The sequence below is a fragment of the Trichosurus vulpecula genome, chromosome 4 (genome assembly GCF_011100635.1).
Source record: "Trichosurus vulpecula isolate mTriVul1 chromosome 4, mTriVul1.pri, whole genome shotgun sequence".
Classification (NCBI taxonomy): Eukaryota; Metazoa; Chordata; class Mammalia; order Diprotodontia; family Phalangeridae; genus Trichosurus; species Trichosurus vulpecula.
The window spans coordinates 36,067,532-36,085,965 of NC_050576.1; the positions used below are offsets into that span (position 1 = coordinate 36,067,532).

Consider the following 18,434-nt stretch of genomic DNA (forward strand, 5'->3'; position numbering starts at 1 on the left):
AGCAGTGGGATCTGAGCCTTTCAGAGGGGGACCAATGCAGGGTATCCCTCCAAGGGCTTCCTCCTGTGAAGGGGGTGGGCACCTCCCATGCTCCAGGGATGTGGCTGCAAACTCTAGGAGCAACTGAGTGGTTGTTGAGAGGTTGAGAGGATGGTCTGTAATGGGAGCAAGAGGCTCCTGAATAAGGGGAACCATGGTAGCCTCTTGTCAGTCTGAGACAAACAGTAGACACTATGAAGGATTCAATCCACTTGAACAAAAAGCACATGTTCCTTAAGGACCTACTGTGTGCTAGCCCCTGAGCACAGAAGCTTAACAGTCCCAGCCTTCATTGAGAAGGGTGGGGCGAGATGTACAATGTAGACACAAGAAGGATATACAAGATGGATACTAATAAATACAAAATTATTTGGAGGTAGGAGTGAGTGTGGGTGTGGGGGGAAGATGGAGATCAGGAGAGGATTCCTATAGGAGATATCATATGTGTTGAGCCTTGGAGGAAGCTAGGGATTCTAGGAGGGGCGGCTAAGCAAAGACTGAATGGAGGTGAGTCATGGATAAAGATGAGGAAGTGAATGCTGAGAAGGAGTGGTCAGACAGGTAAGAGGAGAGCCAAGAAAGGATACAAAAGTCAATGGAGGAGAGAAGAACTTAGAGGAGGACAGTATTAAATTTCCATAGGACACACAGTAAGTGAGAAGAGCCAGGATATGAACCAAGATCCATTGACTCCAAGTCAGTGCTCCTTCTCTAATACCATGATATTAAAAGGGAGGTCATTTCTGGAGAGTGTATATCTACAAGTAACCATATCGTACAATCCAAAGTCATCAAGAACACATTATTTAAAAAGGAAAAATGTAAATTGTGAGAAATTTTATCAAAGACTGCTAAAATAGAGCTAAAACTCATCTATGGCTGTCTCCTGAACTCTCAATTCAGTAACTGTATTAAAAGAGAAAAATAAGTTAGTTTGACATGACCTGTATTTATTGAAGCTATACTTGTTCTCTGTGGTTTTTTTTTTGCTTTAAAATTTTTTATTGATAACTTTTGTTTCCACATTCCCTTTATGACCTGAATATTTCCCTCCTCCCTCACTTACCCAAAGACATACCCATTGTAATGAAGAATAAAAAAGAAAAGGGGGGAAGCAATTTGCCAAAATTAACTAACACATTGTTTGATATGGCAATATATGCAGTATATGTTCCATACCCATAATCCTCCCCTTCAAGAAAGCAAAAGAGATGTTTTCTTCCCCTCAAGTTTACTGAGACTAAGCTTGGTCATTATAAATTATATAGCATTCAATTTGTTATTCTTTATGCAAACATTGTTGCAGTCATTTGGTTTGTTGTTTTCTGGTTCTGTTTACTTCTTTCTGCATCAGTTTATATATGTCTTTCTAGGCTTCTCTAAACTCTTTAAATTCATTGTTTCTTATTGAACAGTAATATTACATATGTTCTTGTACCACAACATTTATTATCCATTCCACAATCAGTGGGCCTCTACTTGGTTTGTATCTCTTCATTATTACTGTGAGGTCTTTCTTTTAATCTCTATAGGGCATGGAATCATAGAATTTCCTACGACTAGAATCTCTGAGTCAACAGGCATGGGCATTTTAGCCATTTTCATTACATAATTCCAAGTTGCAAAATAGTTGGATTACTTCAGCACTCTACCAGAAGTACATAGTGTGCCTGTCTTTCCATAGTACTGATGGGGTGCTTGGGTGCTTATGCTTGGACTCAATTTTAAGATCACATTTCTCCCTAGCTTCAAAACACTATCCCTGACAGTTTTCTCCCAAGCCCAAGGATACCATGCCTAGGAATTATGCATGAGTGGGCACCAGTAAGACAAGTTACTTTTCCCTGCAATTACTCGTGAGTGGGCCCCAGTAAAACAAACTATCTTTCCCCATCACAAGAACAACTGACCTCTGAAGAAATTCTCCTGTAAGAAACAGGACTATCTTGTAACCATAGAATTATCATGTATTGATTCCCAAAGTTATTGTATACAATTCAGAAGTCAAGTTGTAGACATCAACTCTTAAAGCTATCTTGCTACAGATACAACAGACCAAAAATACACCCCTGAGAAATCGCATCCCCTGGTTTCCAGTAGTGAATGACACCTGTGATCAACATTGCATGTTATCACCTATTTAGCATATCTTCCAGATAACCCACTACTTTTCCTATATAAGCTTTAGTATCATTCCTGTCAGCTTTCAAGTTCCCTAAGGAGCTCAGCCCGCCATATTGGCATTACAATGAACCTTTGCCAACTTGACTTAAAGAGTGCTTGAGTCTGTGAATTCATTCCAGATGACCCTCTCATGTACTTCAGTTCTTGCGGGGGGGGGGGGGGTCCCTGAATGCCTTAAATCACATCAGTACCACCTCCATTGATTGGGTCAGTCCATTTTCCATCAGCAGCTCAACTGACTTCCCTCTTACTGAGTCTCCCCTGTTCTACCATTTTCAGCTTACTTTTGTGTGTTGTCTTCACCTCTTGGACTGTAAACTCCTTGTTGTCAGGGACTATTTTTCTTTTTTTATTTGTATTCCCAGTGCTTAGCACAGTGCCTGGCACTTAGTAGGTGCTTAATAAATGTTTATTAAATTGAATTTTCCAGATGATACCTCAGAGTTGCTTTGATTTGGATTTTTCTTATTTGTAATATTTTGGAGAATTTTTTTCCTTATGGTTGTTAATAATTTGCCATTCTATTTCGAGAAATGCTTATCCATATCCTTGGGATTTGGATAATTCATTGGGAAAAATGGTTCCTGGTTTTATATATATATATGTGTGTGTGTGTGTGTATACACATACATATATACACATGCATATATACATATGTATATATACATACATATATACACATACATATATATGTACATATATACATACATACACACACACACTTACATACATATATGTCTTGGATACAAAACCCTTCTCAGAGATTTCTGAACTGCTTCCTTTTCTACCTGTTCACAAACCATCTCTTTAATGATCCAGTTATAGGATTTTCCCAGAAATAATAATAGCTAACATTTATATCACTGTTACTACGTGCCAGGCACTATGCTAAGTGTTTTACAAGTATTACATCATTGATCTTCACAGCAGCCCCAGGAGACAAAGGCTATTATTATCTCCATTTTACAGATGAGGAAACTGAGGCAGATAGAGGTTAAGTGAGTTGCCCAGAGTCACACAGTTAGTGAATGTCTGAGGCCAGATTTGAACTCAGGTTTTCCTGACTCTAAGCCTGGCACTTTATCCACTGTGCCTAGCTGTTCAGCTCATTGGGCCTAGATTTGCTAGGGAATTGAGACTCACTCAGTAAGCCTCTCATAACTTCCTGGGTCACTATCCATGGTGAGGGCATGCATGGCCTAATTTTTGAAACAAATATGTGCAAGATTGTCCGACACAGGGCATAATCCTACCATGGAGACAAGGTATTTATTCCATGAGACTTCTTTGAAAAAAATGGTTAATAAAATGACTTATTATTTTGAAACCATTTAATTTTCTCCATATAATTATCTCCCCCCAATTTCCCTTAGCCCAGAGGACCTACATTTATGGCTTAGGAGAATCTGTGAGAATCAGCATGGGCCCATGGGCCCACTTAAGTTTGTTAGGAGAGTAAATTCATTTACTCAGGTGCCATGACTACAGAATTGGCACTCCTATGTCAGAAGCACCTTTTTGTGACCCTGGGTAAGTCAATTCACATCTCCAAGTTTCCTTAGTTTTCTTATCTGTTCTGGCTCAGATAAAACAATATTTGTGAGCCCACTTCTACCCTTAAAGCGCCACAAAAATGAGAGCTGTTATTATTTCTGTTGCAGTTATTACATATAACTATTGACAGCTTTGATTTCTTCTGAAAACCACCTGTTCATATCGCTTTACCATTCATCAACTGGGGAATGGCTCTTGTTTTTATAAATTTGCCTCAATTTCCTATATATTTGAGAAATGAGACTTTTATCAGAGAAACTTGCTGTAAAAAATTTCCTGTGTTCTTTAAATGTTTGATAGAATTCACATGTAAAACCATCTGGCCCTGGAGATTTTTTCCTAGGGAGTTCATTGATGGCTTGCTCAATTTCTTTTTCTGAGATGGGGTTATTTAGGTATTTTGCTTCCTCTTCTGTTAACCTGGGCAATATTCATATTCATAATATGAATAATAATATTCATCCATATCCCTTAGGTTGTCAAATTTATGGACATACAATTGGGCAAAATAATTCCTAATTATTGTCTTAATTTCTTCTCCATTGGAGGTGAATTCACTGTTTTCATTTTTGAAACTGGTAATTAATTCCTGTACTTTATAGACTATTTGGGAAAATAGGTGAAGGAGTCCTACCAAATCCTTTTTATGATACAAATATGGTACTAATACTCAAACCAGGAAGAGTCAAAACAAAGAAAGAAAATTATAGACCAATTTCTCTAATGAACATTGATGCAAACATTTTAAATAAAATATTAACAAAAAGATTGCAGCAACTTATCACAAGAATAACACACCACAACCAGCTAGGATGTATTCCAGGAATGCAAGGCTGGTTCAATATTAGGAAAACTATCAGCATAATTGATCATATCAACAACAAACTAGCAGAAACCATATGATCATCTCCATAGATGCGGAAAAAGCTTTCGACAAAATACAACACTCATTCCTATTAAAAACACTTAGAAAGCCTAGGAATAAACGTAGCCTTCCTTAAAATTATAAATAGTATCTACCTAAAACCATCAACAAGCATTATCTGTGATGGGGATAAGCTAGATGCATTCCCAGTAAGATCAGGGGTGAAACAAGGATGTCCATTATCACCCCTATTATTCAATTTGGTACTAGAAATGTTAGCCATAGCAATAAGAGAAGAAAAAGAAATTCAAAGAATTAGAATGGGCAAAGAAGAAACAAAATTATCACTTTTGCAGATGATATGATGATTTGCTTAGAGAATCCTAGAGAATCAAGTAAAAAACTACTTAAAATAATGAACAATTTTAGCAAAGTTGCAGGATATAAAATAAACCCACATAAATCCTCAGCATTCCTATACATTACTAACAAAGCCCAACAGCAAGAGATAGAAAGAGAAATTCCATTCAAAGTTACTGTGGACACAATAAAATATTTGGGAGTCTACCTGCCAAGACAAACCCAGGGCCTATATGAACATAATTATGAAACACTTTTCACACAAATAAAGTCAGATCTAAATAAATGGAAAAATATCAGTTGCTCATGGTTAGGCTGAGCTAATATAATAAAAATGACAATTTTACCTATATTAATTTATTTATTCAGTGCCATATCAATTGAACTACCAAAAATTATTTTACAGAGCTGGATAAAATAATAACAAAATTCATCTGGAAGAATAAGAGGTCTAGAATATGTAGGGAATTAATGAAAAGAAATGCTAGGCAAGGTGGCTTAGGCATACCAGATATTAAACTGTATTATAAAGCAGCAATCATCTACTTGGTACTGGCTAAGAAACAGAGTGGTGGATCAGTGGAATAGGCTGGGTACACAAGATGCAGTAGTCAATGACTATAGCAATGTACTCCTTGATAAACCCAAAGAATCCAGCTTCTGGGCTAAGAATTTACTATTTAAAAAAAACTACTGGGAAAATTGGAAAATTGTAGGGCAGAAACTGGGCATAGACCAATATCTTACACCATATACCAAAATAAAGTCAAAATGGGTTTGTGACTTAGGAATAAAGGCTAATACTATAAGCAATGGGAGAGCAAGGAATAGTTTACCTATCGGATTTATGGGAAAGCAAAGAATTTATGACACAATAAGAGATAGAGAGCATTATAAAATGCAAAATGGATAATTTTGATTATGTTAAATTGAAAAGTTTTTGTATAAACAAAGCCAATGCAACAAAGATTAGGAGGGAAGCAGAAAATTGGGAGAAAATCTTTACAACTAGTGTCTCATCTCTAAAATATACAGGGAACTGAGCCAAATTGATAGGAATACAAGTCATTCCCTAATTGAGAAATGGTCAAAGGATATGAACAGGCAGTTTTCAGAGGGAGAAATTAAAGATATCTATAGGCATATGAAAAAATATGCTCGAAATCACCACTGATTAGAGAAATGCAAATCAAAACAACTCTTAGGTACCACATATCTCCTGTCAGATTGGCTAAAATGACAAAACAGGAAAATGATAAATGCTGGAGAGGATGTGGGAAAATGGGAACACTGTTACACTGCTGGTGGAGTTGTGAACTGATCCCGCCATTCTGGAGAGCAATTTGGAACTATGCCCAAAGAGCTATAAAAATGTTCATACCCTTTGACCCAGCAATACCACTTCTAGGGCTGTATCCCAAAGAGATTGCACAAGTGGAAAAATGACCCAGATGTACAAAAATATTTATGGCAGCTCTTTTTGTAGGAGCAAAGAATTGGAAATCAAGGAGATGCCCATCAATTGGGGATTGGCTGAACAAGTTGTGGTATGTGAATGTAATGGAATACTATTGTGCAATAAGAAATGGGGTAGATAGGGACTTCATAATAACCTGGAAAAACCTACATGATATAATGCTGAGTGAGTGGAGCAGAACTAGGAGAACATTATACACAACCACAGATATATGGATTCTATGATGACTAACCTTGATAGACCTTGCTCTTCTCAGCAATACAAGTTTCAAAGACAACTCCAAAGGACTCATGATGGAGAGAGCTATCTACATCCAGAGAAAGAACTATGGAGTCTGAATGCAGATTGAAGCAAACTATTTGCTCTCCTTTTTTTTCTTTTGTTTTTTTTCTTTTTTGTTTCTTCTTTCTAATGATTCGTTCCATTGGACATAATTCATCTTTACAACTTGACAATTGTGTAAATAAGTTTAATGCAATATATCAGATTCCATGCCATCTGGGGGGGGGAGGGGGAGGAAGAAAATCTGGAACTCGAAATCATGTGGAAATGAGTTTTGTAAACTAAAAATAAAAATATTAATTTTTTAAAAATTCCTGTGTTTCCTGCTTTCATTCTAATTTTGGCTGCATTGATTTTGCTTGTGCAAAAAGAGTTTTAATTTCATGGAATCAAAATTATCCATTTTACTTCCTGTAATATTGCAATGATTACAAAGATGAAAAACCAAACAGACTGCCCTCAGTGACCTGACACAGCCAATATGCCCAAGTGATAGGAGGAAGGCATGATGTGGCATCAGGGGCAAAGGTGAGAACTGGACACAAGAGGGAGAGAAGACAAGGGATAGAAGTGGATAAGACAAGAAGGATTTGTGTAAGAGAGGCCTAAGCAGAGGCAGTACATCTCCTAAAAGCTGAAGTACCTTGGACAGAGCTTTGAGGGGAGCAGACAGCTGATGCCCTCTTCTCAAGGCTGCCTCTCTGAACAGGATGCCCCACATTGGCTCCTGATGCTGATTCGCCTAGAGGCAATAGAAAGCAAAAGAAAACTCCAGTCAGAGAAGGAGGCAGATGCACAGGGACAGACACCTTCCTGACTCTTCACACCTTTTTCAGAGCCCCCTGTCTAGGGCAGCTATGGATGGAGCTGCTCAGGTCCCTGCAACCATAAGATGGGACAGCTTCTTTGTGTGGCAGGTGGGAGTCCCCCAGAGCGGCCAGACCTTACCAGCCCTGAAAATACCAGTGGGAGACAGGAGCAGACACCTCTCCTTCTACCCATAGGAAAGGACAACCCCTATGTAGAAGTCCTCCAGGACAATCATCTATGCCCTGGGAATGCCAGTGGTAGGAGATATCTCTTCCTGTCTCCCGGCACCCATAGGAGCCTCCTCCTCCCAACAGCTCTAGGTTCCCCTTACCATCTTTGAAGTGCTTTTGGATCTGAACTAATGCTGGGTATTCCTCTAGATTGATGGGGTGGAACAAGACTTCCAGGACCTTGGTGCTGAATTTCTTCTCCAGCTCCTTCAGGATGTGGTATATACATTGGTACCCCTTGGACATAGGGACCAATTTTTGGTACTCCTTCTGAGCACGCTAAAAATTATTGACAAGAGAGAGTTACTATCAAATGATTCCATGGTTCCAAAAAGAGACTTCCTACCATGCGGGAGAATCTTGAGACCATCCCCAGCTTCCATGCTTGGGATCATTTTGGACTCTTCCCTCCTCCTCTCCCTCAAGCCAGTGGTGGTTGGGAAGCCCTGGAGATCTTTCCCTGCCCACCCCCTCATACCTGGATTCCCCTCCCACTACAGCTTAGGGTAGTAGAAAGAGCCTTGGACTCACTCTAATCCTGTTTCAGACACTCATGAGCTGTGTGACCCTGGGCAAGTCACTTCATCTTTCAAAGCCTCAATTGCCTTATCCATAAAAAGGGGATAATAATAGCTGCTACCTTCCAGGACTATCGGAAGGCTCAACTAAAGCAACATAAGGAAAGTGGTGGGCAAACCTTCAATGTTCTGCAAATGCTGGCTTGTACTGTTATGCAGGGACCCCTCACTTTGTAGCAATTATTACAAGAGACTCCTGCCTTCTGTCCCCATAGTTCCAAGTTTACTTTGTTCATACAGTCAGAGGGGCAGAGAAATCAACTAGGAGCCAAGTACAGTGGTTCAGGAGAGGTGGGGGACAGAGAGACAGATTTAGATAGAAAGAGAGACGGGGAGAGGATTAAAGGGGGAGGGAAGAGAGGGAGAGGGAGAGAGAGAGGAGTTGATTGCAGGTTCCAGGCACAACCTCTTTCATGAAGCTTCTCCTCACACCCTGCCAACTGCCAGTGCCCTCCCTCCCAAACTGCCTGGTATGTATTTATATTTATCCACTTGGGTTATTTCTATTACCTATAGTTTTATATACACTTCTTTTCTCCCCCATCAGAATGTCAAGTAGGGATTTTTTTTCAAGTAAAAATTATTTCATTCTTTGTAATTCCACCTACTCCTAGCACTTCTCATAGTGCTTGGCACATAGTAGGTACTTAATAAACTTTAATGGATTGATTGAACATGTAAGCTTGATGCAGTATTGGAGAGTGCCATGAACGAGGTGATGGAGAGTACTCACATGGTACATTTGCTCAGAGATAAGAGAGTGGTCTCGCAGCATCTCCAGGAAAGGAAAAAGAGTAGTTACTGCCTTGGATATTTCCAATTTGTTCCTTTTAAAAGTCTCGAGAGGGGTGCCCTCAACCATCTTCCTCTCTAGGTCTGACATTCTGTGGAGAGAAGATAGGGAGTGTGTGGGAGAATGCACAGAGGCTCTCTGAGGGTAGCTGGAGGATCTTTCCTCTTCAGAAGAAGACTGAGGCCACAGAACCGGGAAGGGGTCAAACATGCAGAGCAGGGGCTACTGAGTCCCCCCCCCTTCTTCTGGCTTCATCCGTGATGGTTGATGCAATTATAATTGTGACTGGGGGCCTAGGATTCCATTTCTCCAATAAGGGGCTCATTAGGATCCAGTTTCATGGAGGAGATATTTTCCCAAAGAGGGGAGGTTTGGCTTTTCTCTCTTGACTCACTATGCTTTCTGGGGATGAAACTCCAAGGATATCTCTAAAAACTAGAAAAGTAATTTGTCACTGACCAACTGCTTCTGATGGGCAACCCTCCAAAAGAGCAGTGTTGACTGCTTGAGACCACTAACCCCCAAGTCATTATCCAGGGGAGCAACTCACACTGTGAAAAAGGGGTCTGCTATCCCCACCAATAATGATACCAATGGTTGACCAACTGCCACCCTAGGCAGAAAAGTCAGCCTAGCTGAAGGTGCCCTAAAGGTGAGACAGGAGACATATTCCAGACATTCTAAACCACTGCCATCATCTTGATTGCTACCTCCCCTCAGATCCTTATGTAAATAGCCCTGATCCCTATACCCAAGAGCCCTGGGAACAGCAGTACTGCTTGGATCACCCTGTTTCCAACCCAGCTCACCCTCACCCCCCAGCCATTGTCCAGGGAAGCAGTCCTTGTGGAGATAAGAATAGCCTCTGTAGATGCTGCAGATCCCCAGCTTCTCAGCAGCTACAGTAACTGAAAACCCCAGAAGAATGTTCTTTGTATTGTCAATCATCCAGCATCAGAAATGATTGTGGTTCTAACAAAGGAAGTAACACAGAAGATGCTAAAGATGCCCCTCTACTGAGCCCTAAGGACCATGGGGACTTTCCACTGGACTTGAAGCTGAAACTCGTGTGTGTGTGTGTGTGTGTGTGTGTGTGTGTGTGTGTGTGTGTGTCTGTGTATGTGTCTGTGTGTGTGTGTCTGTGTGTCTGCACGCATGCGTATGCATGTGTGTGTGTGTGTCCGTGTGTGTGTCTGTGTGTCTGCATGCGTGCGTATGTGTGTGTGTGTGTGTGTGTGTTCTGTCTCTCCACCTTCAATTACAATGGGAGCTCCTTGGTAACAGGCACAGTCTTGCTTTTCTGTTAGCACACTCATCACTTAACACAGTTCTTTGCACATATTATATACATATATATATTATATATATATATATATAATCAATGCCTTTTCATTTGTTCATTGATTCCTTTATCCATCCATCCATTCATTTTTCCCATTCATTAGTTCATTCATCTATCCATCCATCCACTTGTTCATTCATTTATTTTTCATTCACTCATTCATCTTTTGTTACCTGGCTTTGTTTCCATCTTGTGTACATGTCTTTTAAAAGCCTAAATTGGTTAGTGAGTTCCCTCTGCAGCCACACATTGGCCTTTTCAGACAAATCTCAATTTTCCTCCTCATTTGAATTGTTTCTCTCTGTTTCCTCAGAATTTGATTATTTCAGGAGTCTCCCATCCCTGCTGGGCTGCCTTTCCTTGGGAAGTCCGCTCCATAGTTTCCTACCTATCCTTTCTCTGACACTTTTGCAATCTGCTCTCTCCAGACCTGTTGTGCATATCAGATGCCACCCAGACTTCCCTTCCCTGTTCCTTCCCTGTTACTGTTATGCAACGGCATTCCTCTTTGTTGGCTCAGTCATCTTTGAAGGACCAAAGGCTCATGGAGGCGAGTCGATAAGTTCAGCCTAAGAGCCCCAGCAGATGTCTAGATAACTGAGGTTCCCCATCACTGTTATCTCATGCCTCTGTGCCTGGTTTGTGAGGACTGCTCTTAGCAGCTCTGCTAGGGCCAGGTGAGATTGTGGATAACAGCCTCTAAGAGGTGGGCTGTCATTTGTGTCACTCTCCCTTCCTCCCTTTTCCCCTCCGACCCTGTCCCCACCCTAGTGCAGGCTCCCGTCATCACCCCACTGCTAGACCATGGTAATAGCCGTTATCTGTGTGTGTGGGTCTCCCCACTCCAGGCCGTCCTCCACTCAGCCACCAAAGTGATTTTTCTAAAATTCAAGTCTGACCGAGAGCCCTGGAGGCCTAGCTGTGGTCTCAGTCTCTCTCTCTGCCTCCTCAGGGAGGCCCGGCACACTCTGCCCCTCTCTCTCCACTCCCTCCCCCTTGGGCAGGTAACCTGGGTCACCCTCGCCTCCCCTCCTTCTTACCTGAAGCGCTTCACAGCTGGTCAGTCTGGCCTTTGTGGAAACAGGGAGGTCTGATCTGGTTCCTGACTCCGTGTCACCAGATAGTTTTACTTCCATCTAAAACTTTCGTTTCTTAAGAATTGAAAGTGAAACCCTTTGGTTTGGTTTGGTGGTGAGCCTAGGCTAGGAAAGGCTGTCTGAGTGCTCGAATCAGCGGGCTTGGCAGGGTTCCAGCCTTTTGTCCCAGCCCCCAGGAGAGTGAAGGGAAGGGTGATATCGAGGGAGAGAGGCTGGAGAATCAGTATAGAAAGGAGCAGCATCAGTTGACCATGGCATACTTCTGGCTACTCAGGGTCCCATGCCCGGGCACACCACAACACCTCTGGTGTCAGCTGAGGTAAGGAGACTGTGTAGGCAAGGGCAAGGTGTCCCTTGCTACCTGTATGACCCTGAGTGAGGGGTCCCTTCACCTCTCTTAGGTCCTCACCTAAGTTTCTTCCCCTGTTAGACTAAAGGTCCCTTCCAGTCCTAGATCTGGGAAGCAGGAGCCCAGGACAGGCTACTTAACCCCAACGTCCATAGAGAGAAGGGAGTGGGCAAGCCCCATAACATTGTCCAATCACAAGCAAGTCCATGCAAGTGGATTGGTTTTCTGCTTAATATATTTTTCTAAATGCTTTATGCCCTGTGGTTATAGAACTTGTTGTTCCCTTTCCTCTACCCAAAGTTATGTCTTTCCTTAACTTAACTCAGAGGCAGCTGGGTGGTTCAGTGAATAGAGTGTTAGGTCTGGAGTCAGGAAAACCTGAGTTCAAATCCAGCCTCAGACTCTTACTACTTGTGTGACCCCTGGGCATGTCACATAAATCCCTGCCTGCCTCAGTTTCCTCAACTGTAAAAATGAGGACAATAGCAGCACCTATCTCACAGGGTTGTTGTGAGGATCAAATGGGATCGTATTTGTAAAAGCACTTAGCCCACTACCTGGCACATAGTAGGGACCAGATAAATGCTTATTCCTACTTGCCTGTTTTGTCACACAGGTTCACAATCTTGGAGGTCACCTGAAATCTGCCTGCCCTTCCTCTCATGGAATCGGCTTCCCTTTCTTGTGATTCTGTTTCTCTACTACCTCTCCCAACCTTTCTCAAAACTTTCCAGGAAACTGCCCTCAGGAAGCCCCTCCCTGGGTGTAATGTCCACGTCACTGGTTGTTATTGCTTTCAGTCACCAGGACACACCAACCTCCTCCTTAGAGAAGCCAAAATCATCTTCCTCGAAACCACATGACCTGCTAAACAGGAACTTATCACAGGAACATAGAGCTCTAGGGTTGGGTGTATGTGTGTGTGTGTGTGTGTGTGCATGTGCATGTGTGTGTGTGCGTGCATGTGCATGTGCGTGCATGTGCGTGTGTGCATGTGCGTGCATGTGCGTGTGTGCATGTGCGTGCATGTGCGTGTGTGCATGTGCATGTGTGTGCGTGTGTGTGTATCTGTGTGTGCGTGTGTGCATGTGCGTGTGTGCATGTGGGGGCATATGTGTGTGTGCATGTGCATGTGTGTGCGTGTGTGTGGGTGTGCATGTTCATGTGTGTGCCTGTGTGTGTGCTTGTGTGTGTGTGTGTGTGTGTGTGTGTGTTGTGGCAGGAGGGGACCTCAGTGGAATCTTCTCCAGCCAATATACAAGAGGAATGTTTCCCATGTGAGGAAGGGGGACTCACCACCTCCTCAGCAGCCCACACCGCTCTGGGACAGAATGAGTATTACAAGGTTTTTCCTGACATCAAATTTCAATTGGACCCTAAAGCTTCCTCCTCCATCTCCTGGCTGTGCCTTCTGGGGTCAGACAGAACCACACCAGAAGCCTTCAAGTATTTCCGCCCAACTAGCCTACCCCTGCCCCTCACCCCCACCCAAAGTATTCATTCAAGAGATGCTGGACTCCCTATCCAGAGCTCTCTTCAGGCCTCTCTCCAGGTTATCAATTTTCTCTTAAACCACGGTGCCCGGAACTGACCAGGGCAGAGGATCAGAAGGGAAGGAGGAGGAAGAGGAGCGGAGAAGAAGAGGGGAGGAGGAGAAGGAGGGAATAAGGAGGATGGGAGGAGGAGGAAGAGGAAGAGGAGGAGAGGAGGAGGAAGAGAAGGAAGAGGAGGGGGAGGGGAGGAAGTGGAGAAGGAGAAAAAAGGGGATGAGGAAGAGGATGAAAGAGGAGGAGGAGGAGGAGGGAGAGCAGGTAGAGGAGGATGAGACCAGGAGGTAGTTGGTGATACTTGGTAAGAGATTAGTAAGAGAAGGGAAAGGAGGGTGCTAAGAAGGTGAGGAGGGTGGTAGGTGCTAGAAGCTTGAAAACTCCTCCAAGCAGTTTGCTGCAACAGTCCTGCAGGACAGCTACTATCAGTCAGTCAACAAACATGTATTAAGTACTTACTGTGTGCCTGGCACTGTGATAAGTGCTGGAAATACATAAAAAAAGACCAAAGACAGCCCTAGCCCTCGGGCTCACAACTTGTTATTGCTGCTGTCCTGCGTTCTCAAAGAAGAACAAAGTGACATGACTACATTGGCTGGAAAAATAGGAAGGGTCCAGCTTGTGAAGGTCTTTAAGAGCAAAACTGAGGGGCCTATATTTGATCCTGGATGAAACTGGGAGCCTTTGGAGTTTGAGTATGAGCGTGACATAGCCCTGTCTGTGCTGTAGGATAATCAATTCGACATTTACTGGGGAGAGACTTGAGGCAGGGAGACCTCCCCTCCCTCCCCCCAGGAGCTATTGCAACAGTCCAGGCTTTAGGTGATGGTGGCCTGCACCAGGCTGGTGGCAGTGTCACAGGAGGGAAGGGGACATGTATGAGAGATGTTACAAAGATAGAAATGACAGTACGTGGCCACTGATTGGACATGGGGATTGAGAGAGAAAGTAAGAAGTAGGAGAAAACACACCTAGTTTTTGAGCCTGGATTGAGTGGGAGGGTGGTGGTACCTTCAATGGTAACAGGGAAGTTAGCAAGAGGAGAAGATTTGGGGGAGGGAGAAATATAATAAGTTAAATTTTGGACACATTGAGTTTAAGATGTCTACAGCAGTGAGGTCAAACTGAAATAGAAACTCTGGTGGTTTACTGACATAGAAAACCACAAATTATGTTGTATGGATTTTTATTTATTTTGTTAAACATCCCCCAATTATATTTTAATCTGGTTCTCTGGAGGGTTACCTGACTGCATGAGGTCTGGTGGCCCCCATTTGACACTTCTGGTCTACAGGGTCTCCATCCCGTTGGAGCTGTCCAATAAGCAGCTGGAGAAGTAAGATTGGAGGTCAGGAAAGAGGTTAAGGCTGGACAAATAAAACTGGGAATCATCTGCATAGAGATGACAGTTGAATCTTTGGAAACTAATGAGATCACCAAGTGAAGTAGTATCCAAGGAGAAGAGGGCATGGGACAGAGCCCTGGGGAACACTCACTAAGGAGATGATGTATCATCTCTTCCAGGGTGAGGCTAGAGAGATACATGTTACCTGGCATTTTATAATTTTTAATAACCTAGAGGGGTATTCTTTAAATCCCTTCACTTCCTGGGAGGGAGACCAGACTGAAATCACTATCAATCAGTCAACAAGCATTTCTAACCACTAGGTGGCACTGATTAGTCACTTGCCAAAGATGGAAAGTCCCAGGTGCACCCTAGCAGAAATGTCATGTTGTCTGTGGTTACCAGGGAGGTAGCAACAAGCTTTTCTCTCTCGTTTTCCACCTCTCTTTCTACAGGTGCTGCCATGTGGTGTCTAGGGGTGTGAGGATTTGTGGATCTATGCATTCAAAATTAGCTCTAATCTCTTGCTAATCTTCCATCTGCATTGGTCATGTGACCTGCACATAAATGAGGCAGTTCTCTGTGTGAGCAGACACTCATGCTGGAATGTTACTCACTGTAGTTTTACTTTTAGCATCAAACTGTAAGGGTGACGTGGTGATTGAGCGAACCAATCAAATCAACCCGCTCTGTTTAAGTAGTAAGGTCTCCATATACCAAAGAATCCAAGACTTTAGATTAAAAGTGACAAGTCCCTGCATGAACTGGAATGCTGTTGGAAGGAAGTCTGTTTGTATTGACAATGAGATTTCAGGTCATTTCTTATCCTGGGAGGGGCCCTGGAGAGCTACTGGACATCTTCCTACCTCCCTCAGCCTCCTCTCCCCTCTGATTGGAGGACTAAGGGGTGGTGGAACACTAAAGTGCTCCCAAGACTTTCCTTTATACAGGGCTAGATCTGGACTTTCCAGCTCAGTGTCCACTTTTAATCTACAGCTCTGCTTGCTTTGAACTCCATGGAACAAGATGTCCCTGTATTTCCTGTTCTCTCCTCTCTACCATGGAGCCAGGCAGGTGTATTTGCTAAATGCTATGGACTTTGTTGAGGTAATGCAGCAACTCTTTATCAGTCTCTATGGTGTTGGCAGGTGTGGGCTGGGAGCAGGGCTAAAAAGCTGTGCTCCATCCCTCTCCCCCTTTTCGATTCTTTTTGGATGGCTAAGTGGCCAAGGCTACTTTAGGCACCTCATACCTGTAAGGTCTGGACAGCTCACAGGGTCTGGGTCTCCTGGCCAGGCCATGCATGACTGGCTTTCTTGAGCAGCATCCTGCTGGGGAACTCATCTTCCTCTGCATTCCCAATGCCCTACTCAGAAACTCAAGAGGTTAGTGCCAGAATAGAAAATGTCTGTTTTTCAGGATTGCTGCCATCGCTGTTGGAGCTAGAGATGGGGTTGAGTGAGAGGAGAGAGAGTGCTGGATTCCTCCTACCCTCCCCACCTTCCCCCCCCCCCCACCAAAGAGCTCATAGAACAGGCAGCTTTTTCTAGATCAGTGGCCAGATCAGCGGCTCCTCAGTCAACAGGAACACCACCAATTAGAATCATGATATCTAAGCAACGGGTGTATGCTTCAGCAAGGGGCCAGAGCACCCATCCCATAGAAAGCATCAGAGAGCATACAGAGTTCCATGGGAGTGACCCTAGACCAGAAAAGCCAAGGATTCCTCCCCAATTACAAAATGTCCACAGCATAAGTAGGAAGTAACTTGTGTGTTTCTGTATGGAAGAGGCAGGGAGACACTACCAGCTGGAGGATGGGGAAAGGCTTCTGTAGGGGCAACCACACTGGCATATCTAGGGTGGCTGCTAGTGCAGGCTCTTAAATCTGCTTCGCTAAGGAAAGATAGCTGTTTCGGGGGTCAACAATCGTACTTTAATTAAGCATACATATATCATTCACTTAGTTGGAAAGAAATAGTCAGCACTCTGAACTTCAGAGCAAATACAAACAGAAAAGAATAACACAAATCAACAGGCAGGCTTCTAACTGTCTGGCTATAACAATACATGTAGTTACCAGAGAGAGAAGCACCAGCATTTTGGGTTTTCTGAGCTAGGAGCTCCTTAATGGCTACCCAGAGTCTCATCTGTCCAATTCACATGAATATTCTTCCAACGAGTGAGGCCCAAAGCAAAATGCTAACCTCAGAGTGTGTATACTATTTCCAATCAAATGACTCTTGATTCAGTCAAAGACTCCTGATTCAAACAAAGGCAAGACTCAATCAAAGGCACCTGAATACCTTAGTACTGAGAAGCACTCCAAAAGAAAAAACCTCAAAGATTCCCACTTTGCTTGCCATTACAGCTTCATGTTGGAACTAGTGGCACCTGAACTTTGAAGAAAGTTAGGGATTCCAAGTGCATTCTGGGTGTGGGAAACAGCCCATAAGAAAGCATGGAGACCAGAGAAAGGCTGTCCTGGGTGAGGAGGAACATGGAGATGGCCAATTGGACTGGACTGAAGAACTTATGAAAGGGAATAATGGATAAGCATCCTGGAGTCAGGTTTTAAAGGATTTTAAAACTTAAGTGAGTTTTTATGTTATATTGGAGGCTATAGGGACCTAGAAACTTCTTGAGCAGGGGAATAACATGGTTAGAACTGAGCTCTAGGAAAACCACTTTGGTGTCCGTGTGGCAGATGAATTGGAGATGGGAGAGACTGGAGGCAGGGAGATTAATTGGAAGGCTGTTGCAGTAGTTCAGGCAAGAGGTGATCGAGTAGGGCTCTAGTAGGGCTCACAAGTGGAGAGAGGATATGGATGGGAGAGATGTTGAGGAGATTCAGCATGTCTTATGTGGCATGTGGTGGGAGGAAGAGGAAGAGTTGAGAATAACTCTGGGGTTATGCGCCTGGGTGGCTAGGAGGATTGTGGTTGCCCTCTACCCAAACAGAAAAGTTCAGAAGATGAGTTGGGTTTTGAGGGGAAAGATAATGAGTTCTGTTTTGGACCAACAGTCTAAGATAGTGCACCTGCCTGTGGTAGAAATGACTACAATGTAATTCGTTGCTCTCTATAGTGATTAAGACTCTCAGTTTTATTTTATTTTTTTTTTTAGTAGGACAGCATCTTTATTTTTCAATTCAAGAAACATTAAATGCCTGTGATGTCCTAGGTTGTTGGGATACAAAGAAAAAAAACCCCAATCCCCTGAAAGATTACTTGCCCTTGAGAAGCTTGACATTTTGATTCACATTTTAAGTATGAGGTAGGCAGAAGATGAAGGCCACTTATTTCTGTTGAATGCCTTATGACTGAAGGAAATTGTGTATCTTGCTTTTCCCACAGTGCTACTTGATGCTCATTATGACTTTCTTATGTAGATATTAAGGTGTTTTTTCTGTTACTTAGTGGAATCACAGATAAGATGTCAATCTTTTCATTCATTTTTAACGCTGCTACTGAGAGACAGTGGAGAACTAGATTTATGAAGCCAGAAAGTCCTAAAGTCAAGTCCTGCCTCTGACATGACCTTGGGCAATTCACTTAATTTATCAGTGTTCTAGGCAGGTCTC

The 18,434-nt window shown here is 43.0% G+C and overlaps 1 protein-coding gene across 1 annotated transcript in view; it reads right to left on the reverse strand.

Annotated features, from left to right (window-relative positions):
• Positions 1 to 11,643, reverse strand: part of LOC118846697 (nuclear autoantigen Sp-100-like) — a 46,002-nt gene extending 34,359 nt beyond the window's left edge. Inside the window, 4 exon segments of the mRNA XM_036755466.1 lie at positions 7,405 to 7,503; positions 7,903 to 8,080; positions 9,113 to 9,263; positions 11,555 to 11,643. Coding sequence (XP_036611361.1) covers positions 7,405 to 7,503; positions 7,903 to 8,080; positions 9,113 to 9,262 — 427 coding nt within the window. The 5' untranslated portion in view covers position 9,263; positions 11,555 to 11,643.
• Between the last annotated feature and the right edge of the window lie 6,791 nt (positions 11,644 to 18,434).